The sequence below is a fragment of the Artemia franciscana genome, chromosome 1 (assembly GCF_032884065.1).
Source record: "Artemia franciscana chromosome 1, ASM3288406v1, whole genome shotgun sequence".
Classification (NCBI taxonomy): domain Eukaryota; kingdom Metazoa; phylum Arthropoda; class Branchiopoda; order Anostraca; family Artemiidae; genus Artemia; species Artemia franciscana.
Window position 1 is genome coordinate 38193334 of NC_088863.1, and position 27473 is coordinate 38220806.

The 27473-nt window shown below is 34.5% G+C and overlaps 3 protein-coding genes and 1 long non-coding RNA gene across 6 annotated transcripts in view; 3 read left to right on the plus strand and 1 right to left on the minus strand.

The window, feature by feature from the left end:
- LOC136029216 (ubiquitin-conjugating enzyme E2-22 kDa-like) overlaps nt 1-1217 on the minus strand; it is a 104494-nt gene extending 103277 nt beyond the window's left edge. For both annotated transcript variants that reach the window (XM_065707432.1, XM_065707423.1), the window contains exon 1: nt 1173-1217. In XM_065707432.1, the coding sequence (XP_065563504.1) occupies nt 1173-1202 (30 nt within the window). In that variant the 5' untranslated portion in view covers nt 1203-1217. The remainder of the gene's footprint in view (nt 1-1172) is intronic.
- Nucleotides 1-5952, plus strand: part of LOC136029209 (protein DEK-like) — a 45668-nt gene extending 39716 nt beyond the window's left edge. For both annotated transcript variants that reach the window (XM_065707364.1, XM_065707375.1), the window contains exons 8-9: nt 2034-2125; nt 4598-5952. In XM_065707364.1, the coding sequence (XP_065563436.1) occupies nt 2034-2125; nt 4598-4865 (360 nt within the window). In that variant the 3' untranslated portion in view covers nt 4866-5952. The remainder of the gene's footprint in view (nt 1-2033; nt 2126-4597) is intronic.
- LOC136029233 (uncharacterized) overlaps nt 1-27473 on the plus strand; it is a 114897-nt gene that overhangs the window by 39552 nt on the left and 47872 nt on the right. The gene's annotated exons all lie outside the window — the stretch shown is intronic.
- LOC136029229 (uncharacterized) lies at nt 5849-16857 on the plus strand. The gene is made up of 4 exons (XM_065707445.1): nt 5849-5952; nt 10578-10795; nt 12679-12867; nt 16721-16857. Exons 1-4 carry the CDS (start codon nt 5856-5858, stop codon nt 16811-16813), a joined length of 597 nt encoding a protein of 198 aa, XP_065563517.1. The 5' UTR covers nt 5849-5855; the 3' UTR covers nt 16814-16857.

Below are 27473 nucleotides of genomic sequence, written 5' to 3' on the forward strand. Positions count from 1 at the left end.
ACAATTGGGTTCTCTGATACGCTGAATCTGATAGTATTATTTTCATTAAGATTTTATGACTTTTAAGGGGTGTTTCCCCATTTTTTTGAAAATAAAGCCGATCTTCGCAAACGTGTAACTTTTGATGGGTAAGACTACACTTGATGAAACTTTTATATTTAAAATCATTCTGTATATATTGGTATCAAAATTCCAGTTTTAGATTTTTTGTTACTATTGAGCCTGGTCGCTCCTTACTACAGTTCGTTACCACGAACTGTTTTATTATAATTATTTGTTTTGTATTTGACTTTAAAGCTCTGAAATACTCTTATTATTGTTATTATCCGATATATCCTTTTGTTATTTGAACATAAGTCACAAATTATATATAATATTGCCTTCTCTGTTTGGAAAAAAATTTGTGCCGGAATCTATTCAGAGAAGGACGGTGTCAAATGCCATGAAAATAAAGCCGTGACATATATATCAGTAAGTTTCTTCTTATTGTTGGAATAGAAACATTTTTGGGTTTTGATGGATCTGAGTTGAGGTCTAAAAACCCGTTATCTTAGAAGTTTATTGACAAAGAGGGGGACGTGAATTAGGTGAATGGTGCTAATAATGCTAAGTAGAGCGCCGTTTTATTTTCTTATTCATCCTAGGTATATTCTTATTAGAATAGTGGTCTATTTAATCGTCCTGTATTTATTAATACAAAGATCCAAGTGGGATTTTATGGGCAAGACGACGAATAATATTTTTTTTTGTGATATTTGCTATTAAAACTGAATGTATGTCCAAATTCTTTGACATTATAAACCGCAACTAACCTGAGGACATCTGGTTCTAAGGGTAGGTACGAATGCATTTATGAAAGGATGAGTATGCAGTTGGTGGTTTCTTTACTTGGGCAACTTCCACCCCTCTTCAGAAAATCCTAATTTTCATAGCATTTCTGGCACTTCTTATTCGAATCATCCAAAAAAATACTTCATATTCCCCCTCCCACCCGATTTGTATTATTCTTTCTTTCCCTCCCCCCTCTCTGCGTGTACAAAAAAAAAATCGAAGACTTGACGCAGGCTATAGTTCACAAAATAAACAGAGAGGAAAATAAAATGCCGATAAAACTAAATTTTGGAATCACCATTACAAAAAGAAAATATGGAAAGAAATTAAAACACCTGTACTTGTAATGTTCTCCATGTGTTCTTCTCCATGTTCTCCGGTGTTCTCCATGTCTTCACATACCGCATAAAAATCTGCATAAATGTTTCCAACACTACTGATGCTATTATGGCATTTGCTAATGTGAAACTGGAGAAAATTTTAACATGTTAACCAATAATAAAACTTGGCAATCAATACAAACATAAATTAATTTTAAAAATCTTCCCAGAAAAATTTCTAAAGGAAAAATAGAGAGTCATGTTAAAATCTAAGACATCAATCAAAAAATTACTACGAGCGAGGAACTAGTTAAACATAAATTGGAAATATCACTTATCCTTAAAAGAATTTCTAGGGTTATTTCGGAAAAGAAATAATCAAGCTTTCCCTTTTCCCGTAATTTCTTCTTTTTTTTTGAATCTTTTGACTGTTTAAAACTAAAATTTAATTGTTTTGGAAAATTTTAGAAGGTAACTTACCTTCTATACTAAGTTCTCCAAACTGTTTTTAGCACAACGGTTTTTGCATTTCGTATCTAACATTAGGGATTCCAATAGAATGAAAGTTTAGAGAAATCTGTATAATAAGGATATTGATCCTAGAAAACTCGGCTTACTTTTTGAAGAAAAAAGAGAGTTGGATGCGATTTAGCTTTTTTACACTTCAAAATTCTCTATTTGAAAAAAAAGCTCGTATGAAATCGACACATAGCCTTTTCGTTATCCATGCTGTCGATTATACGAAATTCGAGAGATATATTTTAGATTTGTCTTAAAAAGCCCGGTTAGAACTAAAGATTATTGTCATCAGGCCAAAAATGTTTTATGTGCACCTGTTTATGTAATGGCAATGGTCTTCTAACTCATGTATTTATTACGCAGATTTTTTCCGGCAGCTCGTCGAGCTATACCACTGCTGCGTCGTCGCCAGGCGAGATACGAGATAGGTTCGTCAGAAAATGGCGAGAAATCCAGTAAGATATTTAAGATATTTAAAAATAGTTTTAGCTTTTTAACTGACAGAAATCACTACCAATGAATAAATGAAGCTCAAAACAGAAACTACATTGAATAATTAAGTGAAACTTCAAACGAACAGAAATTACCAGAAACAGGTGTAAGATGAATTCTTGTTTAACCCTATAGGATTAACGTGTTTAGCTAAGATCACTGAAAAACACTAATAAAAGTAGACGGATTGTTCAATATATACTGATATTAATTCCTGGGAGTCATCGCAACTTTTGGGTCCATTAAAGTTATAAAAGAAAGAAACTCTGAAAATATGGTTTTGTTTCAGTAAGTTCTAAAAGCCAGAGCGCTATTTGCGCTTTATACAGAATAATTTTTATTTACATCAATTTGTTTTTATTTGTCATAATATCGAGAAAAAAAAATCATTTTTACCAAGATTAATGAAATCAACCAGTGAAAGTAGACGGACTATTCAATATATATACTGATATTCAGTCCTGGAGGTCTTGGTAATTTTTCATTTATTAATGTTGTAAAAGAAAAAAAAACTTTTGTAATGTGTTTTGGTTCCAATATGGCCTCAATGACACTTTGGCGTTTAAAAGGCTTACTCCTGTTTGTGGTAATTTCTGTTCTTTTTAAGGTTGACTTGATTATTTATTGTAATATTTGCTCGTTTTGCGTTTCATTTATTTTGAAACAGTTTTAAAATTAATCTCTGTTGGTATTTCATTTACATTGTATTTTTGCTGGTTTATGTTTTTTTGGGGGGTCCTTTATTATAAACCAAAATAGAAAAGTGGTTTCCATTTGATGTGCTTATGCCAATTTGTCAGGAAGTGTGCTGTAAGATGAAACGTTCTATCGTTGAATAAATGCATGGAAATCTTGTTTTACTACCTACAAGTACTTTATTAGTCGCAAGATGTAAAGCAGCTTTCCCTGTCACTTTTAAGACAAGCAAAATCTTGCTTCGCAGACTCTTTGACATTGTTCCCATGGACAAATGTTTTCTATTCTAGGATGGTCTTCATTTCAAATAAGCCTAGTGATTTATGGATAGCAAATGCATTTTTTATTATATTGTATTTTTGTAGAAATATGATTTTCCCACCCTGTCTAAGTGGTTATTGGATTTGGCTTTTTTTTATGAGAATGACACCAACAGGAAAGAATATTGTCAATTTTTTTCAAAATTATCGCTTTCAGCATCTTTGTCTCTCTCTTTCCCTTCTTAGGAAGATCTATTTTCAAACGGTTCGTGGTAACAAACTGTAGTAAGGAGCGAACCGGCTCAATAGTAACCGAAACTCGAGTGGGTGATCGGATCTTAATGAATTTTGATGTTTAGAAGGACCTCGTGACACAGAGCTATTATTCTAAATCCTGACCGGCATTAAGCTTCTGATTTTCCTCTTAAAGCAATCCATTGATTCTTAGAATTTTGCCAGAGCTCATGCCATATGAGCTCATGGCTCTTCCGACCTCGTCACAAGTGCCATATGAACTTTAAGCTCTTGTTTCTATTTTTCCTCGTTTAAAATAACTCACTAAAATAGCTTCTCAAAACCAGCACACAATCTGCGTTTTACTGAAAAAAAAAAAATAAAAAAAAAAAGTTTTTTTAAACTGAAAGTAAGAAGCGATATTAAAACTGAAAACGAACAGAAATTACTCCGTATATGAAAGGGGCTGTTCCCTCCTCACCGCCCCGCTCTTTACGCTAAAGTTTGACTTTCTCTTAACTCTACTTTTTAAAACAGTAAAAAGCTTTAGCTTAAAGTGCGGTTTTAAGTTTTAGCTTTAGCTTAAACTTTAGCGTAAAGTAATGTGTTTGGGAAAATGGTTAGCGGGGGAGGGGCTTTAGTTACTCTTCAATCACTGTTGACTATTAATAAAGGCACTAGCCCTTTTAATTTTCAATCGAATGAACCCTTTTTGGAGTTTCTACTACAACTCCTTCGCTACGAAATGCCCTGGGCTAAAAAAATAAATAAATAATATATTATGCCCACATCGCTCTTTACCTAAGCAGCGCTATTGCGCTGCCTATGATGTATTTGCTTTTTATTCGTTTGGAAAAAAAACTGAATGACTGTTTTCCTAACTTCTACAGCTCAGTACTTTTTTTTTCTTTTTTGTGTGACTGCCATTTTGTCGTATTTCTTGTGTCCGTAGTTAAAGTATTGACATGTGAGTATGACCCTGTGCCCCCCGGTTTCCTCGTTGTAGTTGTGTCCCTGTGTCCCGGTCGTCATTTATATTCCCTGTGTCCCGGTCGTCATTTGTGTCCCGGTTTCCCGGTCTGTAATTTCGTCAGTCGACAAACAACTTCGTGACGACATACAGCTCAATCCTTATAATGATGTCAGTCGACAGACACACAAACAAACAACTTATTTTTATATATGTAGAAGATAGTGTTATGATATTAGTGATTGATATTAATTGTTATTGTCCTTCTTTTACAGAGAGTCAGAAGCACGGAAATACATAATTATAGAACATACAGAAGAATCTTCACTGAAGAAGAACAAGAAGAAGAAGAAAAAAACAGGTTTTTTTTATTTCTTCTTCTTTTTTGCTAAGAAAAATGTTAGGACTCTTGTTGTGTTTTTACTCCCTCTTGCCCAATCGACCATGAAAATTGGTATACTAACATTTCCTGGTGTGAAAAAAAAAGAGATCAAGATATGTGACGACTTTCGAGAAAATCGCTTCTCCCTCCCACTGCCATGAATATATTTTTCAGAAATCTTCTGCTGACTGAAATTAGACTTAATCACCAAAAAAAAAAAAAAAAAAAAAAAAAAAAAAAAAAAAAAAAAAAAAAAAACTAAGGGACGACCTGCTTTTGTTTGACCCTAGACGGATGGACCAAAAGTTAATACGTTATTCGCTGTATTTTTTTTTTTTATTTTATTTTTTTTTTTTTTATCATCAGTCATGCATCAAACGATTATTGATGAACAAAAAAATAACAGAGAAAAAAAAAGAAGTTCGGACGAGAACCCTATATGTTTCCATATAAATTTGTTTCTTTTCAAAGATAAGCATCCAAACCCTTTCTTCCATGGCTGTACACATTTTTTTAGAATGTCGGACATATAAGACTTTAAATTTCACATTTATTCCCCTTTATAGTTTAACATTCTTTCACTTTCTGACAGTTTAAGCTTCGAATTTCTAAAAAAAATTTAATTGTCAAAGAGTAGATTGTTGCAAACTTTTCTGAAAATTAAGCAGTCACAAAACACATAATATTGGAATTCAATTTTCACTGTCTCAATATAAGGGAAAGCTAGCATACATGTGCAAAAACAAAAAAAAAATTCTAATATTTATCATACCACACATATGTATTGCTATCCAAAATTCATGAAAACAGAAATCCAACTGAGCATAGGGATCAAAATTCATAAGTCCCATAACTTAAGTAAGAAACTAATTTGAAATAAAAATTCTTCTTTTATTTGCGGCCTTACGGTCTATCACCTTAACCTCCTGAGAAGTAAGTCTAACATGATATTTTATTTCTATATCTTTACTTTACAGCCCATTTTCAGACAAAAAGTATGAGATGGGCCCTTTTATTTTCTAGTACAACCAGTGTATTGTAAAATTAAGTTGCAAATACCTGTTTGATTATTAAAGATATTGACTTATCACTATAATTATTTGTGCTGTTTTGATTTCCTAATATATGCTTCGTTTTCTACAGACCACGAAATGCGTCATTCGGCTATGCAGTTGCTAGAACATCTTTTGGAAAAAAAAGAAGAAACTAATATTCAAACAGCCGAAACTGAGGAAACTGCCGAATCTGGTAATTTTTAAATGCTACTATTCTTCACTTCTAAATCAAAACTCATTTTTCAAGATTTGAGGTCAGAATATTACGCATTTCTTTAGGTCTTAGTGTCTTTATTCAAGCTGTGCGCAATTAAGCCATAATCAGGCCTTCACTGCCTGAATCCGACTTGGCGCAATATTTTGGATACCTATACCAGCTGACACCTTACATATGTCAGTCTACCTTTATTAAAATTTTATCATCCAAGTTGGAAATTCTATAGAACTAAACAAAATTCGGTTAAATGAAACTCCCTTGTACAGGGTTATGTTAAAGGTACTGAGCATATTTCCGTTGATGATCTAAAAAAATAAAGGTAAGGAAAAGGATACGGCATTAGACTTTACAGTCCGTATTGGCGGTGCTGATCTCCGTTTCTTGGCCCTTCAGCCAATGGGGCTGAAGGCCTTCAGCAATGGGGGGTCTGGGGCCAGCCATCCTGTGCTTTCGCACCACATCATGTTGATGATCTAAGTATATATTTACTAAATGTGTTTTTGGTGTTCCTCTCTTGGAAGTAATATCAACTGTACACCAAAAGTGTGGTTCTTCCCTTATGTAGAAATATTTTGGGTGTTTTCTTGGGAGTCTTAAACCTTTTTTAATTAATTATATAGAATTCTACCTGGATAGGTTAAAGATAGTGAAATGCCTTGTAAATCCTTGTCTAGAAAAAAATAAAAGGAAAAAATTATAAATAGGTGGCTAAAGTAACGGTAAATCACACAAAATTGCACATTTTTACCTTTTTAAAGAGCAATTTTGACAAAATTTGAAATTACAATCTCTGTAATACCTTCCTCACTGTTAAGAATATTTTGATGTTGTCGTAAATCCAGAAAGTTCAGAGGTAAAGAAAGTTTCATTGCCTTTCTTAGAGGAAGCGTTGGCTGATAAAGAAAAGATGTTTCTACGAAAATTAAGTGAATATTTTAAAATTTTAATCTTGTTAGCAATCTGTTGCAATGAAATATTTTCTATCAAGTGGAAATCTAGATTACAAATATAACTTACAACAAATTGGATTATCGACTAGAGACGGTAAATTTCAAATTTGACCGAATTTTGTAACTTTGAAACAGAAAATCAATATCGAATAGAAACAAGCTGATGCCCCTCCCGGTCCCCAGTTTGGTCTACCGACAATAAGGTTTATATTTGTTCGTATTTATAACGTGGCAAACACTGTTTTTTTTTGTGTTGAAGTATATTTTGTATTATACCTTTTTCCCTTTTTTGGTATTTTTTTTTCTTATCTTTTCCTGTTTTTATTTTTGAGGGGTTGGGCTCAGTATTCCCTGACCCTCCTTGAATTTGCCACTGTTTTAGTTTAATGCTTACAATTATGGTAATTAATTATTCGCCTACAGAGATAAAGCAAATGTCTCTGGAAGAGATGTTGATGATCTTGCGTTTTTTGTATTAAACTTTGCGGCCACTATGTTTTAAGAACTCATTTACCAAGCTTCCAGCATTCGAGACCTTATAATTTCTCAATCCTTCTAGCTCCTCTTTACAAAATAAATCTTTCTTCATTTCCAAACTCTCGATTTTTTTTGTATAATTAAATACAGCTTTATTCAGGCTTATACTATTCTTAAAATGTTCCGCATAACTCCCCTTAACACTTTAACTTCCCTTTTGTTTCATAAACTCGTAGGAGCCACAATGACTTGTTCCTTTCAATATCTTAACATGCTTACACAATATTTTACTAGTATGCATTCTGGCTGCACCTTTTAGGTTTTCGGCTATTTATTCATAGCTTCTACTTCACATCCCCTTCATTCATACATTAATTCCTTTTCTACTTCTCCCACGTTCTCTTATTCTCGAGAGAGAATAATATCACTCAGAAACCTCTTGGAGAAACTTCTTCTCTCTTTTACCAAGCCAAAGCGCGATATTCCTAACTCATTTTCTAACTTTCCTTCCTAATCTTCTGTGACTTCGCAGACCAGCTTCCTAAAATTATTATTCCATCCATCTTCTAAATCGTTAAATTCGTATTTCTTTGTTAGATAACCAACTATTCTTGGAAAGCTCCTATCAAATTTTTCTTGGTGTTTATCAGTGTCATAACTACCGGGACTACTTGTCTGCCAGAGATGCCCGTCATAAATTTCAGCTTTAAGCTGACTGTAGACTTTACTCGATGGTGATATTTACTTTTAGTACCAGTAACAGTATTTTTATATACCCTAGTCTTCCGTATCGATCCTGACAATCTTTGGTTTACAGTAACATAATCAATAAAGCTATCCGTCATATCATCATCTGAGTACGATATTAGCTTTGGCTCATTTTATGATCAGTACCATGTTGTTTGTAACTAGATTATTGTACCTAAAAAACTATGGGTTTTTTATTACCATTGCTCTTTCCTTGTCTTCTGCACATTTACCGAATCTAGGATATCATTTATGATTTATTCCTATTCATATCAAACTGGGCGTTGAAGTCACCTAATACACATAATCTCTTTCTACCAGGGATGTTGTCTCGCTTTGCTCGGGTGATTGCTCCTGTATATGTCCTTATATTTTTTATTTTCGGTTAATTAAGAGTCTTATCCAGATTTTCGTCATGTTCTGTTTTATATGGTATAATTTTATTACATGCAATTTTGCAGATAACTGCAAAATTGCATCTAAAAAGAAAAACATGGGTAATAAAATTGGTTGTTCTATGAAAAATTTGTTATTCGATACATGGTACCTTGTGGAAGCTCATGCTTGCTCCTTTCTATAGTATTTTGTTTTACATGGTGTTGCAGAATATTATTATATTTTCATCGCTTTTCATATCTAACGTTCTGTATAACAGTACCTGGCTATTTACGTTTATCCTTCTTTCATACTTGCATCTCGCTTTTTGTCTTTCTTTATTTTTTCGTCTAGTGTCTATCGATGTTTCTCTGAAGGTGACATATATTAGAAGATAATAGATTCTGAAGGTAATATGTTCCCACTAGTCTCTTCGCTTGTTCTTGACTAAAACCGAAAGATAGTGTTTGTCATAAACTTCAGCTTTAGGTTGACTGTAGACTTTACTCGTTGGTGATATTTCTTTTAATACCAGTAACACCATTCCTAAATACCCTTGTCTTTTGTATTGATCCTGACAATCTTCGGTTTACAGTAAGATTAAATATAAACAAGAGCTAAGAGCTGATATGGCACTTGTGACGAGGCCATATGGTATGAGCTCTAACAAAATTCTAAGAATCAATAGATTGATTAAAAAGGAAAATCAGAGGCTTAATGCCTGTCAGGATTTAAGATAAGAGCTCCAAGTCACGATATCCTTCTAAATATAAAAATACATTAAGATCCGATCACCTACTCTTTAAGTTATAAATACTTCATTTTTTCAAATTTTTCCTCTCTCTTTAGCCCCCCAGATGGTCGAATCTGGGAACACGACTTTATCAAGTCAATTTGTGCAGCTCCCTGTCTCGCCTACCAGTTTTCATCGTCCTAGCATGTCCAGAAGCACCAAACTCGCCAAAGCACCGAACACCTCCCCCAACTCCCCCAAGAGAGCAAATCATGTACGGTTACGTCAATCACGTATCTATGCCATTTGCTTATTCTATCCACCAAGCTTCATCCCAATTCCTCCACTCTAAGTGTTTTCCAAGATTTCCGATGTCCCCTCCAACTCCCCCCAATGTCAACAGATCTAGTCGAGATTTGCAATAAGGGCTCTGAAATATTTCCTTCTAATTACTTCTAAATATCAAATTTCAATAAGATCCGGTCCCCCGTTCTTAAGTTAAAAAGACCTCAATTTTTCTAATTTTTCCAAATTAATACCCCCCAGCTCCTCCATAGAGAACGGATCCGTTCCAATTATGTCAATCACGTATCTAGAACTTGTGCTTATTCTTTCCATCAAGTTTCATCCCGATCTCTCCATTCTAAGCGTTTTCCAAGATTTCTGTTTCCCTCCTCCAAACCCCTGTGTCCCCGGATCCAATTTGAGTCAAAAATCGAGCATCTGAGACATGAGACCCTTCTATATATCAAGTTTCATTAAGATCCGATGACCTATTCGTAAGATAAAAATACCCCAATTTTCACATTTTCGGAGAATTCTGGTCCCCCCCCCTCCCCAATGTCACAGGATCTGCTCATAATTTAAAATAATAGCTTTAGAGCGCAAGATCCTTCCAAATATCAAATTTCATTAAGATCTGATCACCCATTCGTAAGTTAAAGATACCTCATTTTCCGAATTACCCCCCCCACCCCCAACTCTACCAAAGAGAGCGGATCCGGTCCGGTTATGTCATTCACGTATGTTAGACTTGTTTTTATACTGAAAGTAAATATAACTGACATATGTAACAATGTCATATAACATATTATAACATAATATGACATATGTAAAATAACAATGTAACTGAAAGTAAAGAGCGAGATTTAAACTTAAAACGAACAGAAATAATTCCGTATATGAAAGGGGCTTTTCTTCCTGAGCGCCCCACTCCTTACGCTAAAGTTTGACTCACTCTCCTAACTCTACTTTTTAAAACAGTAAAAAACTTTAGCGTAAAGAACGGGGCGTTTTCCTTAATTCCTAATCTCTTCTAGAAGAAAACTCGGATTCTGAAGACATGTTCTTTCAACAGAAACAGGCCAAATTGAGACCACCAAAATCACAACACAAATTTAAACGTTTTCAGAAAAAAAAACATTCGACAGAACGCACTCACGTGTTGGTTGAGGAATTAGAAGATCCTCAACCAAGCACGTCGAGAGCTCGACGTTCTCCCGCCATCGCCTCCGGCAATACAGAAAAAATATCAAAAGTAAGTATGAAATTTATATCAGTAGGTATCTCCTGACCGCTTTTCGCTAGTTCCAGCAAGTCCCTTTCTGTCAGGTAGAACTAGTTGGGTTTGTTATTCTATTCACTAATGGTAAGAAGGATAATCATCTTTTGTATAACCTGCTAGTGCTACAGATGTGTCTCAGTAATAGGCCGACATACTGAGGACAACTCCTCGATTCTACCGAGACTAAGGTCTTTACATTGACCTCCTCCTAAAAAGCTCCGGTTATATTTTAGAAGTGTTGAAAAATTCAGTAGCTGAACGATAGATGCACCGTTTGATTGGCCCCATCAGTAATGAGATGCTACTTTCCTATCTCTCTGCTAAAAAGTAGATAATAGAGACCACTGGTGGATCCAGGGGGTCGGGGGAGCCCAGGCTCTTCAAGATTTTTTCTGGCGTCCTTATTCCTTGTTTTATCCGTTTTTCCCTTTTTTAAATAATAAATCGGTCAATTTGGTCAATTATTAGCGCCTTTGTTATATTGCCCCCCGTCCTCTCCCAAGACTGTGCTTATTGGTGCCCATGTCATATTGAGCACCTCCCCTTAAGATTTTCCTCTAATATCTGTCCTTGGCGGAGCAAACTAAGTGCAGCTTGGACGTGGCTCATTTGGTCACTTTCCCTTTTATCTAGCTCGTTTTGCGCTTAACCATTATTCTAAACTATATTGTAACTATATTCTAAAGCTATTTTCAATCGGTATTTTTTTAATTTAATCATCATATTCCTATTTATCATATTTATTCCTATACATTCTTATTTCAATTATCTCGTTAGGGCCCAAGACAGGTCAAAGTAGGCCTTTGAGAAAAATCATGGCAGGAAAGAGAGGAGAACTTTGAGCTAGGACTTTCTACCCAGACCTTTATTTTTTTTTTTTTTTTTTTTTTTTTTTTTTTTTTTTTTTTTTTTTTTTTTTAGTGTAACATTGTAATATTGTAAGTGCTAAAGTATGTACTATTGTAAGTGCTAGTATTTATTTTCGTAGTGTAATATTTCTGTGCTAAAGTATGCCTCCAGGCATGTGTACTGGTTTTTCATATCTATCTATGTAATTGTTACAAATAAAAAATTATCTTTCTATCTATCTAGGTTTGTACTAGAGATTTATATATATTCAGATTTAATTAAACTTGCATTATTAGAATTTTTTTTGTATTGAACGGGGTTGAATTTTTTTTTCGAAGTTCAAGAAAGGGGAGTCCCTAGAAATATTCTAGTATACCTGCTTGAAAAAAATAATAAAAATTCGCTAAAAATTAGTTTCATTGTATAATTTCACAGCTTTAGAAACTTTCTGTTGTGCTAACTTCCTTGATTGATATATTCGCAGACATAGGATGTAAATAATTTATCCTGTACGTACATAGATTAGACAGCGTTTTGCTTAACATTTAGTAAGAGATTTTCGGTTTCCTTTACTTTTTGAATTGTTGACAAATCTAAAATCCCCTATCAATTTAGACAAAAATTGCTTCCGAAGCTCCCTGTGATGCTGAGAAAATTTGCCAATTTTCTTGAGACTGCCAGCTGACGCCTTTGTCTTTGAGACTGCCAGCTGTCGCTGGGATTCGCAAAATGACATTTTGGTATCAAACATCCTTAAAAGATTTTTTTCTAAAATTAGATTGAAGATTCACTTCGTATCTATACACCTTTCCTGACAAGTCAGGTAACTGTAATAATAATAGCTGGGTCTTTTTTTTGGTCCCGAAATATCACCACTGATGAAGAGTGATCTTTAAAAAAGTAATTAACGATTCTACAGATGATAAATATATCACTTTCGTCAAAAATTTCGTCTTAATAGCTCCTCCCTGACCTCTTCACTATTACTGATTAAACGATCATTTTAGGAGAACGGATATGATTTAAGATCATCTCATCGAGCGTTACCCCCCCCTGGTAGTCAGATGACGTGGGTAGTCCCATCATCTAAAAGGTTCAAAGGCTACAAATTGGAAGAGACTACATGCCAAATATGCTTCGGGGTGTTTAGTGGAGCCCTGAACACCCTTGCATGTGGGCATATCGTTCACAACCAGGTTTGTCCAATTTATGATTTTTCTTTTAAGTGTTGCTTAGCTCAGATGATAATTATATTTATAGTTAACAAATACAAAGTAGAAACAATAGGGAAAATCTTTGACTGACAAAAAGAATGAAGTGAGATGATAAATTCATTCAAACTAAAGAGAACAAAGTGATTAAGTGCAATTTCTCAGAGCCAACCTTGCATTTTTAGTAGCCTGTCTCAAAGGCCTTTTCGTAACTGGTTCAGTACTATTATAAATCGATTTAGTAAAATATTTTGTTAGATTATTTTTAATTAAATTTGAGTATAAAGTATATAGTGAGTACTCCCCTAAGTCTCTGTTAAAAGAAATATTATTGTGTATTTTGAGACTAAGTTCGATTGATTCCCGAACCACATGTTTTACCCTCAAATCATTACTGATGAGTGAAGATTTTTCAAAAAAATATCGTGTGGGAGGGGTTATTAAATATATGCCAACCTAAAGCAGAATCAAAGGAGTTGTTGGAACTATTTGAAATTAATGTCTTGTCTATGTCTTTTTTATGCTGTTATAACCGTTTTTCTTGATTCTGATGGGTCCTGCCAACATAGTAATTTTCACAATCACAAAGTATTTTATAGACCCTTCTTTGGCGAGTAACTGGGGTCTTATCTTTACCGGAATTTAAGAAATAAATTATTTTAAAATTATTAGTAAAAACTACGTACAGATTATTTCTTGTGCAAATGTATGTATATATGTATTTATTTATAACCCATCATACAAAATAATGAATTGATGGAGTACATTGAAAAAAAAAAGAAAGAAACAATATATCGTAATTACATTCTAAAATACAAACAAAAATAATTCCACGTCAAAAAACAACATTTTGCCATTCACGGTCGGTTTGCTTATTGCACATATGTACATTCAGCTCAGCGAACTTAGCAAACAGGTCAGACAAGCTATATTTTGTCATCAAATAGGAGTTGTGGGTCCACGGAGGAATTCGCAACAGAAACTTAGCAAATTTGAAGATCCTAAGATGGTCAGATTCACTTAATATAGGCTAAAACGGTACTAAATACAGAATATGTGGCAGGACGACACTATTGTAAATCCTCGCAAGATGGGCTCTATTCAAATGAAACTGAGAACTAACAATTGTACCATATGCGCGACGAATTTTCGTTTCCGTACTTTCTAGCATCAATAGCATAGTTTTCCTCAGATTTTTTCCAATAGGAAGGCCAAGATATTTCAACTTAACACAAGGCTTTACTTCTGTACCATTCAGATCTATAGATATATTATCTGATCTAGTCGTATCTATTTCATTAAAAATCAAAACATCACATTTTTCAGCATTTAGGGAAAGTCCAATATCACTAAGTTTTTACATATCTCCAAAAATCGTTTTTCTAGCCCACTGATAGTCCTACTAATATTAAAATCGTCGTCTACATAACATAATATCGACAAATCAGTACCTTTATATATATACAGCACGAAGAAAGTTGGCACTGAGCTGGAAGCGTTGCATTATTATAAACTGTGGGAGAAGTAACCGCACCCTGCTTAACCCCGATATGAATTGCTATATCACCAGTCAGCAAATTGCTTCCAGGTATACGTATTTTTGCTTTCATATGGCGGTACATGTACAAAGGAGATCTAACTAAGTCTAGCGACACACCACGGTTCAAAAGCTCATTCATTGCTTGGGGATGCAACAACGAATTTAATTTTGTTGTGATTTTTGGGATATACGGAAGATATACAATATTTGAGGGCTTATCAGTAGCCTCACATTGTGAAATATCTTCTTCGATTTTTACAAGAATGCCTTTTAATTCTACAATCAATGAGGGAGGTTACAACTGCTCTTTTAACTTGTGGGTGAGGGGGCTGATTTTTTTATAGTTATAGTTTATTAATATAGCATGTATGACAAATAAAATACACTTGGTCACCATGGAGAGGCAGAGCTCGTGATATGGTGACCTATAAAGAGGCAGATTAACGTAGGTGTTTGGATTTAAAAAGGGCCGTATTTATGTGAATGTCGTATTTCGAGCCCCTCTTTGGAGCCAGCTCATTTGGTTTGGTTAATACTCATGTCGTGCTTTTTTAAAATGAAATTTTTATTTTTCCGAGTCAGAAAAAAAAGGATAAATACAGATACCCATCTTACTTTGTAAGCAAGCATAACACCTATCTAATCACTAATCTGAAAATAGTCACGTGATGCTATACAGCGGATATTGTTTTTTCCAGAGCATTTCTACAATTAGAGTTAATAGGTTTTCAGATCCTCACAAGAGAGTATATGTTGTTATTTTACGAAGTTATTTTTCCGATTTGGGTTACGGAAACTCAGAATTTTCTTTTTCAGCGAAGGGGACAATCCATTTTTTCTGCAGTCTGCTGCGAAAAAAATATATGCTTCAGCTGCTTTCTTTTTTGTGCCTGGTCTCTTATAGGTTCTTGGGCTTAAAAACAAGCAGCAGGTAAAATAATAGGGAATTTCTGAGACAGTGAAACTTGCCCATACCTAAAATAAATATTTCGGCCCAAACCTGTTGCTCGTCCTCGGAAAAATACATAAGCACATTACAGCAAGACTTACATTAAACTAAAAAGTGACTTTTAAAATATGTTTGATAATCAGAAATAATAATCTTCAGTTTTAGTTGTAAAATTCGTATGTCACTATAAATTTTATGTCATTTATCTGTGTTTTTCTGTGGATGCCCCATGGATATAAGGTTGAAATATTAATTTGAGCAAGTTTCCTTGTCATAGAAATTTCCTATTGCTTAACCTGTTATTCGTTTTTATGATAGAAAGGCAGTGTGGTCATTGTCGTTATTTGGCTCTTTGGCTAGTTGTAAATAAACAAGGCAATTAAATATCATTTGTCATGCCTTACACTCTGCTACACTAAAAATTTATTTTAGTCTCCCAAGTCTTACAAATTTGAAATGTTGTCCATGAAAATTTTTTATTTTTTTTTCTTTGAAAAAAGTGTGGTTACTGTTCCTACACATATAATCTTATTACGGTTGAATAAAACACCGGAAAATATTTTTTCTAAAAGGTTGACATAAAAATTAGGTAATTGAAAATTTTAAATAAAAATATAGTAGAGATTGGACACATGTTTAGTTATAAATGAAGCCAGGGTTTCGAAATATATTAGTTCAATTGCTGAAATTTTAGCGTCACAGAGCTGCATTAACATTGAATTTCAGGCCTAATTTGTTCCTCATTTTTACGTTTTATTAGGGAATGATGTCAACTTTAATTAACTATAGAGGAATATGTAATTTTTTTGTTTTTTTGTTTCCTTCCGTGTATAATCAAGTTGAGGGATGATAAAAATTTCCTACTGTAAGAGGCCCTTCTTAACTCATTCCTTAATTTGGCTGGATAGGGAGGGAATCGTTTCCATTCATTCCTTAATAAAACTTAGAAAGTGAGGATTGAATCAGAATGAGGCTTTCTTAATAAAACAGGGCTTTACTGTGCTCTTGACACTGTCCTCGCGTGCACAGTTCGTGTGTGGTCACGTTAGGTAAAACTTTTTTGTCAAGTATTTTTTTCAAGTTGGTCCAGGACGAAAAAAAATTTGAAATTAGCTTTTTAAAATGCAGTCAAAAAAGAAAAGAAAAACTTCAAAAGTCATGTATTTTTTCTCTTGTCGGCATTTAAATGTAAAACAAATAACAAAACAAATATGAAACCTTTTTTTTTGAAACTTCATTTAATGGAGTTATTTTCACCTTTTCTCGTGCGCTTTATATTCGTGATTAATAAATAAGTCCCTACTGGTTCCCTATTTGACTATTCATTAATTACTCTTTTATTGTTTTAGTGCGTTGCTAAATGGTTTGAGAAGAGGGGTTATTCGTGTCCTTATTGTCGACAGTACGTCTTACCGGAGGAAGAATACCCGACGCTGCAGTGATATTTTTCAATGCGAAGTGGCACAAGAAGTTTTTTTTTTCTATTTAATAACAGTCAAAGACGACAATAGCTAAAACCCTGAACAGTGTTTCAAAAAATTTCCGAATTTCTTGATGCTTGTTAACAGGGCATCATCCAGGACCACTAGCTAATAATTCGAACTAGTCATTGTTTGCGTCTGCCTATTTTGATATGAGTGTGTCTTTTTTACATAGATAGATAGATAGATAAGTGTATTTCAAAAGCCCATGTGCCATATACACACAAAAATATAAATAAATAACAAACACACACAAAAAACAGAACTCAACGTGTAAAGTGCCTAATCTAACAACAAATTTCTTTCATTTCTCTCATTTTTTTCTAATAAATCGAACTATTCATTGTTTGCGTATGCCTATTTTGATATGAGTGTGTCTTTTCTACATAGATATATAGATAGATAAGTGTATTTCAAAAGCCCATGTGCCATATACACACAAAAATATAAATAAATAACAAACACACACAAAAAACAGAACTCAACGTGTAAAGTGCCTAATCTAGCAACAAATTTCTTTCATTTCTCTCATTTTTTTCTAATAAATCGAACTAGTCATTGTTTGCGTATGCCTATTTTGATATGAGTGTGTCTTTTCTACATAGATATATAGATAGATAAGTGTATTTCAAAAGCCCATGTGCCATATACACACAAAAATATAAATAAATAACAAACACACACAAAAAACAGAACTCAACGTGTAAAGTGCCTAATCTAACAACAAATTTCTTTCATTTCTCTCATTTTTTTCTAATAAATCGAACTAGTCATTGTTTGCGTATGCCTATTTTGATATGAGTGTGTCTTTTCTACATAGATAGATAGATAAGTGTATTTCAAAAACCCATGGGCGATATACACACAAAAATATAAATAAATAACAAACAAGCAAGGAAATTAACAACAGTACGAATTACAAACGCGCACAAAAAACAGAACTCAACGTGTAAAGTGCCTAATCTAACAACAAAAGAAATTAGTCATATGAAACTTTTTCTTCTTATTAAGGATTGATCTATATACACTCCCACTCGAAATATTGTGGTTGGGTCACTATTTTGCAGAATACCCGGAAGCATCAAGTTAATCCCATGCAAGTAAATTTCCCGTAAATTCAAGAGCAACGGGGATTTCCGGAGAAAATGATCCAACTCTTCATCATCTTCTTTACAAAGGGGACAAACATACCGCCTATCAGGACCAACTATCATTTTATTTTTGTCAAAAGTGTTTTGCCTGTTCTGGATTGGAAGATAATTCACCCTAAGCTGAATCCAACGACGCAGAATCATAGCCGGTAAATTAAATTTAAAATAAACCTCCTCTCCAAAACTAGGTTTTGCCTGATTATAATGTTGTAGGGTTCTAAAACCAGCCCTTGCAAATGCTGAATTTATTGACTCTCTAATATAAATTGTACCTGGCTTGCTAAATTTGTTGGTACATCACTAGAGCAAAGACCATTATTCCATGAATAAAGCATTCCTACTTTTTCTAGTAATGATTTAATTTGGGATGGCCACGAGGTTTTTAAACCACATTTCAATATCTGTTCATATGCCGCTCTTAGTAGTCTATCTTCGTTACTCTTAGTTAACTTCAACCAGAATCTAAGCATTAAAATATACCTATGTAGCTTTAAAGAAAACAGGCACATATCACCTTTCTTAATCTGTGAATGAGTTGTCTGATGTAGACCAAACACCCTTTTATAGTACTGGAGCTGAAGGGACTCCAGTTGCTGCACCGTTTCTCCACCCCATATCTCTGCTCCATATTCTATCACGGGAAAAATTTTTGTGTTAAATATTCTTTTATGCATTTTTAGGTTTTTAATCCCCATTATCGTCGGGTTTCTAAATATTGCTGACATGGCCACCCTACCTCTCTTAATTATTTCATCAACATGACTCCTTAGGCTTCCATTTTCCGATAAGATAAAGCCTAAATATTTTATTCTTTTACTTATAAATAGTTCCTTATTATTAAATTAAATGTATATTTTTCACCGCCCCTAACACTCCTTTTTTTTTAAATATCAACTTCGCTCTTTTCAGTATTCAGCCTTAATTGTTTTATCTGCAAATATTCTTCTGTGAGATTCAAAAGTGTCTGTAGATCTTGCGGTTTATTAGCCACCAAAGCAATATCATCTGCAAACAATAAGAGAGATTGTTTTTGAGTCCCTAGGCTAACTTTCGGAGCCCATCTATTCTCTAGAAAGTCAACAACATCATTAATAAAAATATTAAACAACATAGGTGAAAGGGCTTTGCCCTGTTTTACTCCCCGCTTAATATCAAAAAGCTTCGAAAACCTATTACCAACTATTACCAGTTGTATGATTCCACTCACACAAGTATACATGCTCACTATCACTCTAACAAATGAATAGGGAAGGCCAATATTTAGCATGGCATCATTCAATAACTCTCTGTCGACACTATCAAAAGCCTTATGGAGATCCAGAAATCCCACATAAAGACAAGTTTTACCCTTTCCATATTTATCTATCCATGCCTTTGAAATAAACACACTATCTGTCGTCCCATACCCTGTTCGAAACCTCCTTGTTCCTCATGTATTAAATTATTTTCATTTAACCAATTGGAAAGCCTGGTATCTAATATTTTCTCCAAAACCTTACTCAAAGCAGGGGCAAGCGCTATTAAACGATAATTTTCACTAGCCTTCGGGTTTCTTCTCTTAAAAAGTGGTATAAACAATGTCTTCCAAGCGCTTGGCCATTGCCCTGACGTTAACACCTTATAACAAAGAAAAACAATTATTGGCATCAAAATGGAAAGAAAAATTCTTAAATAAAAATATTGGTATACCATCAACACCCGCAGCAGTACCACCTTTTAAATTCTTAAATATCGACTTAATCTCTTGGCCATTCACATCACCCACTAAATCGTAATCATGTTCCCTCATAGGATAAACAACCATCTCTGGGGTATGCGCTACCTCCTGAAGATCTACACAATCACCTTCCAAATTATTTAGGTAATCAGGCCATGAATCAGCTTCCGGAACAACCTGGGTATTAACATTTCCCTTTCTACTATCATTCTTTATATAGCCCCAAAACTTTTTAAAATCTTTATTTCTAAAATCATCAGCAATGTCAAGTTTCTTCTTATTCTCACAGTCTTTTTTTTATTATTAAACTTTTATATTCTCTTCTTTTATCTTTATATTTATCCTATCTCAGACTTTGATCTTCCGCGCTATCAAATTCATTCAAACGATTTAATAAATATTTTAGTTCTTCTTTCATTAACTTGCAATCCAAATCAAAATATCCCTCATTCTTTTTTAATTTTTTAGTTAGGCCACAGTATTCTGCACAACTGCCCATTATTTCCTTATGTACGTATACCTGAGCAATAAATCTATTGTAACCGATGTTAAAATGTTTCTTTTTCTTTAAGCCATGAAATATTCTTAATTAGGGTCATATTTATCTAAGGTTGTCTTTTAGTTTACCATCAAAATAGGAAAGGTTGCAAACGATTTTCATCAGTCTTTCATTCGTGTTCGTGGTGTGAAGACCATTTAGTCTGAAAAGGATATGACTAATTGGACTGGTTTGACTGGATTTTATCATTCAATCTAGGTCGCATTGCAAAGTGAAATAGCTAACCGGTTTTGGCTCGCCCGGAGATTTACTGTTTACCTGTGCTTGGTTACATGCTGCATTAAATCAATAAGGAAGTGGCTTCATTGCAATCATTATGGAAGTATCACAAAAGAACTTTGATGAAGCAGTGAAGATTTTATCGGAAAAAACTTAATGTAATCCGTTCTCAAAAAGACATCAACAAGTCCATCCAGTTCCTTACGGGGGAAATAGCTACGCTAAAAAAGGATGCTTCCGATAGAGATATAAAAATTGGGCAACTGGAAAAGGAGTTGGAGGATCAAAATTAACGTGTGACCAACTGGAGAATTAGGTACTGGAAAGTGATGTCAAGGACCGCAAATTGAATTTATTAATTCATGGCATGCCTACTGAGTGGCCGTCTCAAACAGTTGAAGAAAATGTTAAATTTTTTTTTATCTGTTACAATGGAGATAAGCGACCCCATTCAGATTACGAAGTGCTACCGCATGCTCGATGGTTCAAATGCTCCGTCTCGTCTGTCAGGCCACGTTAACTTTACGAATCGAAGGCCTCGTCCGGTACCTGTATTTATCTCGGTTGTAAACGAACAGAACATTCAGAGGATTATCAACTCAGTTCGTAAATTGAAGGGGAGCAGCATTCATGTGTGCACGGATCTTCCCCCCAAGCTAAACGCTACTCGAAATGAACTTCTTGCGAAAGCAAAGGATTTACGTGAATCAGATTTCGCAAAGTTTACGCGTGTTAAACAGAAGGGCTCGAAGCTTTGGCTTGAATCCAAATCCAAGGCCTCGTCACCCTAGGAAAGAGTGATGGGCTAGTTTTTGCTGTCCCTTTGCGATTATTATTAGTATTATGATAGAAATTTTGATTGATTTTATTACCACTTCTGTCACAGTGTTGTGTACATGTTGGGCTCTACAACCTCGTTTTTTGCGCATAATTTTTTTTCTAGTGTTAGTAGGTCTAGTGAAAAAAATCAGGTTTCGAGGTCATGTTTGTTCTCTGCCACTTTTTTACCTGATTTGTCTGATTAGTGGTGCGGTGCCATTTCCATTTTTCCGTCTTGTCTGTCTGGGACATAAGGTAAAGATGAAATTTATATATAACACGTGAGTAGTGGGGAGTCTGTGGGAAGATTGGGGAGCCACCTCGGTGATCAGCTTGATCTAAAAAATATTTATTATTATTTTTCCCCTTTTGCTGAAGGTGTCTATGATGATCATTTAGCTAGCCTTCCTGCAACTGATTTTTTATTTGAAGGGGATTTAGGAACACCTGTAATTGATGGGAACTTAAGATCAGCACTTTTTAACTGCATAGGTTTGGCTAGTAGCCACGAGTTTGTTTCGCAGTTACTTTGTAACCACAGGGTAAGTATCTTAGGCCTATGTGAAACGTTTTTAAGTAATGAAAATGCAGAATTTATGAATTGTGATGGATTTAAATTTATATCTAATAATAGGAAAAATAGACAGGGTGGCGGAGTTGGACTTTTTGTTCGGGATGATATTCCATTTGCTGTGAAGAAGCAACTATCTAAGCATGACCAAGAGATGACTTTTGAGAGTCTTTGCATTGAGTGTGTGACTGATAATAGGAAAGTTCTTGTCTGTGTTGTTTATCGATCACCATCGGCTTCGTTACAAGAGTTTTTGCGAATTTATGAATGCTTCATTGAAGATGTGACTAATTTGAATTCTGACCAAGTTCTGATATTACGTGTATTTTTCAACGTTATTTAGGGTACTAATTCCTTGGGTTTAAATTTGAATAGCTTCTTCTGAGTGCCAACATGGTGGGTAAGGGAATGGTTTTTTTTTACGCTTGCTTCCCAGGAACTTAAAATCTTTGTGATGTCTTGGGAACTAATCCATAGAAGAGGATTTGAACTGGCTGGGATACAAGAAGATTATTTGCCAGTAGGTCAGCTTTATGTAAATTGTAGCTAAGAAAAGTTCGTGGTAGCGTTGGTAATGAGAAGGTAAGAAAAATAATGACCAAAATCTGAGGAAAGTTGAACCTAGATGAGACTAGTGAAAGAAAAATAAATAAATATCAGAATGTTCTGCAAATTCAAAAGTCATAAGTCTACTTTAGCGTATAATTCAAATATAAAGAAATATTACTGAAGTTTGAAGATAGTACAACCTTTTAATAAGACTAATGCTATTAACAAAAATTAAAGTATACTCTAAAATCGAAAAATATCGTCTTTTTAATTAGCATACTTTATTTCAATTAAGAGAATGAACTATCCACCTTGATTTAAATGAAAATATGGCACATTGCCTTTAAAGCATCCACAGGCAAAGTTGCTGTAATACTCTGGCAAAAATTTTAAAGCCAGAGTCAATAATTGGCGGTATTATCCAGGCATATATTATGCGTATCCAACTGCAAGATGAAAGACAGTTTCAAGAACAAAGCTGCCTTTTCCCCGCGGAAACACATTTCACTTTATAATCTGCCTTCGCGATTGATTGACAAGAGAGAGCACTAATTTTTTTGCCAGCCTAGTTCCAGAAAATTAACATTAGTCATTTAAAAGAAAAATAAATATTTCATCATCTTACATAAATGAAACATGACAATCTATAAATATTCAATTAAAAATATAGTGTTTTGGAACTTTGTGATTTCCGTTTTTCCCGTTTTCTATTGTATCTGCCTCCATGGTATAGGAATAGGAGCCTCATATCTATTTATAGCTTCCCGGATATTGGGTCGAAGCTCACAGAGCTTGCTGGCAAAAGGCCCCAAGGAGGGCTTACTCGTTTGCCTTAGTTTCTTGTTTTTTCTGTTTTGTGTAGTGTTTGTTTTGTTTCTTTTATTGGTACTCCGCTTTGATTATTTGTAGCGGGTCAAAAATAAATTATTATTATTATTTAATCCATCTCCAGGAAGGTGGCAAGACTCACTCACTCACTCAAATCACTTCCTTTATAAGGGAAAAACAGATTCATAGTGTCTACGCAATAAATGTTTTACTTTGGTTTAATTTTTGTTGCTCATGTTTTGCTCTTTCATGGCTGTTCATTTTGTACTTGTAGTAAGCTTTTTTTCTCTGTAGACAACAATTATAAGAATACTGGTACTGGTCCCCTTTAGGAGACATAAAAGGGGGAAAAGAAAGATTATTTCTAAAGAAAAATGATGATATTCCTTTAATATGGGCTCAAACTAGATCTACGTTGCATGGGCAACGTGAGGTGATGCGGGAACCTTTGTTTGTAAACAATTTTTAATTGTTTTAGTTGGCTTTTTATATATTGGTGTGAGAGGGATAAGGCTTTCTTTGTCCCTTCCAGAGTCTTGCCACCTTCCTGGAGATGGATTAAATAATAATAATTAATAATAATTATTATTAAACTTTTATATTCTCTTCTTTTATCTTTATATTTAGCCTATCTCAGACTTTGATCTTCCGCGCTATCAAATTCATTCAAACGATTTAATAAATATTTTAGTTCTTCTTTCATTAACTTGCAATCCAAATCAAAATATCCCTCATTCTTTTTTAATTTTTTAGTTAGGCCACAGTATTCTGCACAACTGCCCATTATTTCCTTATGTACGTATACCTGAGCAATAAATCTATTGTAACCGATGTTAAAATGTTTCTTTTTCTTTAAGCCATGAAATATTCTTAATTAGGGTCATATTTATCTATGGTTGTCTTTTAGTTTACCATCAAAATAGGAAAGGTTGCAAACGATTTTCTTCAGTCTTTCATTCGTGTTCGTGGTGTGAAGACCATTTAGTCTGAAAAGGATAAGACTAATTGGACTGGTTTGACTGGATTTTATCATTCAATCTAGGTCGCATTGCAAAGTGAAATAGCTAACCGGTTTTGGCTCGCCCGGAGATTTACTGTTTACCTGTGCTTGGTTACATGCTGCATTAAATCAATAAGGAAGTGGCTTCATTGCAATCATTATGGAAGTATCACAAAAGAACTTTGATGAAGCAGCGAAGATTTTATCGGAAAAAACTTAATGTAATCCGTTCTCAAAAAGACATCAACAAGTCCATCCAGTTCCTTACGGGGGAAATAGCTACGCTAAAAAAGGATGCTTCCGATAGAGATATAAAAATTGGGCAACTGGAAAAGGAGTTGGAGGATCAAAAATTAACGTGTGATCAACTGGAGAATTAGGTACTGGAAAGTGATGTCAAGGACCGCAAATTGAATTTATTAATTCATGGCATGCCTACTGAGTGGCCGTCTCAAACAGTTGAAGAAAATGTTAAATTTTTTTTATCTGTTACAATGGAGATAAGCGACCCCATTCAGATTACGAAGTGCTACCGCATGCTCGGTGGTTCAAATGCTCCGTCTCGTCTGTCAGGCCACGTTAACTTTACGAATCGAAGGCCTCGTCCGGTACCTGTATTTATCTCGGTTGTAAACGAACAGAACATTCAGAGGATTATCAACTCAGTTCGTAAATTGAAGGGGAGCAGCATTCGTGTGTGCACGGATCTTCCCCCCAAGCTAAACGCTACTCGAAATGAACTTCTTGCGAAAGCAAAGGATTTACGTGAATCAGATTTCGCAAAGTTTACGCGTGTTAAACAGAAGGGCTCGAAGCTTTGGCTTGAATCCAAATCCAAGGCCTCGTCACCCTAGGAAAGAGTGATGGGCTAGTTTTTGCTGTCCCTTTGTGATTATTATTAGTATTATGATAGAAATTTTGATTGATTTTATTACCACTTCTGTCACAGTGTTGTGTACATGTTGGGCTCTACAACCTCGTTTTTTGCGCATAATTTTTTTTCTAGTGTTAGTAGGTCTAGTGAAAAAAATCAGGTTTCGAGGTCATGTTTGTTCTCTGCCACTTTTTTACCTGATTTGTCTGATTTGTCAATTTGACCATCTGGGGGTAGTGAGGGGCCGGTTAATTCGGAAAAAAATAGAAAAATTGAAGTATTTTTTACTTTTTAACGTCAAAATTTTTTTGACGGAAAGTAAGGAGCGACACTAAAACTTAAAACGAACAGAAATTACTTCTGTATTCAGCATTCTAAGTCTTCTTGCCCTTTATCTGGAGCTGAACTCGATCCCGAGTGTATCTTTAAATATTGCAGAGGAAGTGGTTTTAAAACTCGGCTACAGGTAACTTTTGTTTGGTGCTCAGATACTTGAATTGACTCATTAATATACTTTTGGGGAACTCTAAGCAAAATCTTTGCCTAAGATGCGATTCCTAAGGGTTCCAAAGTGATTGGACAGCCATAATCAAATGTGCCCGCATTTTTTACGAAACATTTTACGTTTACAATAAGTAGTTTGTGTCATTTGATGCAATTTTTTGGTTCTGTAGGGGTAATGTTGACCCTGGAGGTATACTTGTCAAACCTCCATTACTCTGAGAAAAATAGCCATTTCAAAATTGTGATGTGGATCCATTTGAGGAAAAATGACGACACAGAGCATATTTGACACACAGTTTTTAACCATGCAATAAGATGGCCCAGCTTCTGGTGTTGTGTTGTCAATTTCTTCCCTAATGTTTTGGCATTAAACTTAACCGAAAGTATTTGGTGAAGTCCTATTCTGCCAATTTTCCATTTCTGTGAAAACTTCAAATTTCTCTTTTTTAAAACAAATATGTTTTTCATTATTCTTAAAACAGATATAAACTTGATTGCTGATGGAAGAGAAATAGTCAATAAATAAGATTTAAAAATGAATAACAACCCTTGAAATGTTTTTTTGCACCGTTAATTATTCTCCCAGGAGTGTGTTCATGACGTCATTCCAGCAGAATACCCAAATACAGGATTAATTATGGCGTCAATCGAGCAAATCGGACATCTTAATTTACCATGACGTCATCCAGTGAATAAAAGTAGCTGCACTGATGGAATTGGTTCAGTATTAGTTAGTTAATAGAACAATGCTTTCATTTGTTAAATTTGCTATTTTTGTAGTATGTGCAGGATTATTATACTGGATGATTAAATGGTGGACGGCTAAAGAAGAGCCTTTTTTTAGTACTGGTAGCTTAGCCAATTCAAAAAAAGAAAAACGCAAAGCTTTATCAGAAACTTGTGCTGATAAGGAAGGGCTTGGTGTAGATAATTTGATACTGGAAAAATCACCTATAAGAGAGGCCGAAGAATCTAAAAAACAATCTGCTTCTACCGAAGCAAATATCAAAAAAGAAGAAGAGCGTAAGACGGAGGTGGGGAATTTAGGCATCTCTGAAGCAGTTACTGAAGTGAGCAGTTCTGTAACAGCTGAGTTGACCAGCGATAATAAATTAGCAAACGATTATGCGGTGGGCGCAGGAATGAAATCAGTTGAAGAAGATTCATTTAATACAACAGAAAATATTAGCCTTGCTACTGAAAAATCAGAGCAAAAAATGTCCAAGATTGAAGATAAGGAGACAGAAAAAATATTATCTGTCAGCTTAATAGAAACTTTAATAACTACAGGAGAGGCAAAAAAATCCGATGAAAAATTGGTGTCAACATATGCAACAATTGAAGGAATGGAGATAGTAAGAATGGCAGCTGAATTGAATAGATTTATCAGTACCCTAAAGATAACTACTGAAGTCAGTGATCCAGTAGAAGCTGACCTTACTCCTTTTGACAAACTAGTGAAGGATGATAAGAAAACAACAGAGGACTTTGCTAAATCAAAATATACAAGTGCCATTTTTGTTGAAGATTTAGACGTGGCAATGCTGCAACAAGAAAATATGAAGAAAGAAGGACACATTTTTGACAAATTAGAACAAGAAGAAATGCATAACAAGAAGAAGAAGAAGAAGAAGAGCAGTTCTGTAACAGCTGAGTTGACCAGCGTTAATAAATTAGCAAACGATTATGCGGTAGGCGTAGGAATGAAATCAGTTGAAGAAGATTCGTTTAATACAACAGAAAATATTAGCCTTGCTACTGAAGAATCAGAGCAAAAAAATTCCAAGATTGAAGATAAGAAGACAGAAAAAATATTATCTGTCAGCTTAA

Bases quoted from the DNA above. Each gene is read 5' to 3' on its own strand.
- LOC136029229 (XM_065707445.1), top strand. From the start codon at position 5,856: ATGCGTCATTCGGCTATGCAGTTGCTAGAACATCTTTTGGAAAAAAAA. The intron at 10,796-12,678 runs GTAAGTATGAAA...CGATCATTTTAG, and splicing joins ATACAGAAAAAATATCAAAA to GAGAACGGATATGATTTAAG. The intron at 12,868-16,720 runs GTTTGTCCAATT...TTATTGTTTTAG, and splicing joins GGCATATCGTTCACAACCAG to TGCGTTGCTAAATGGTTTGA.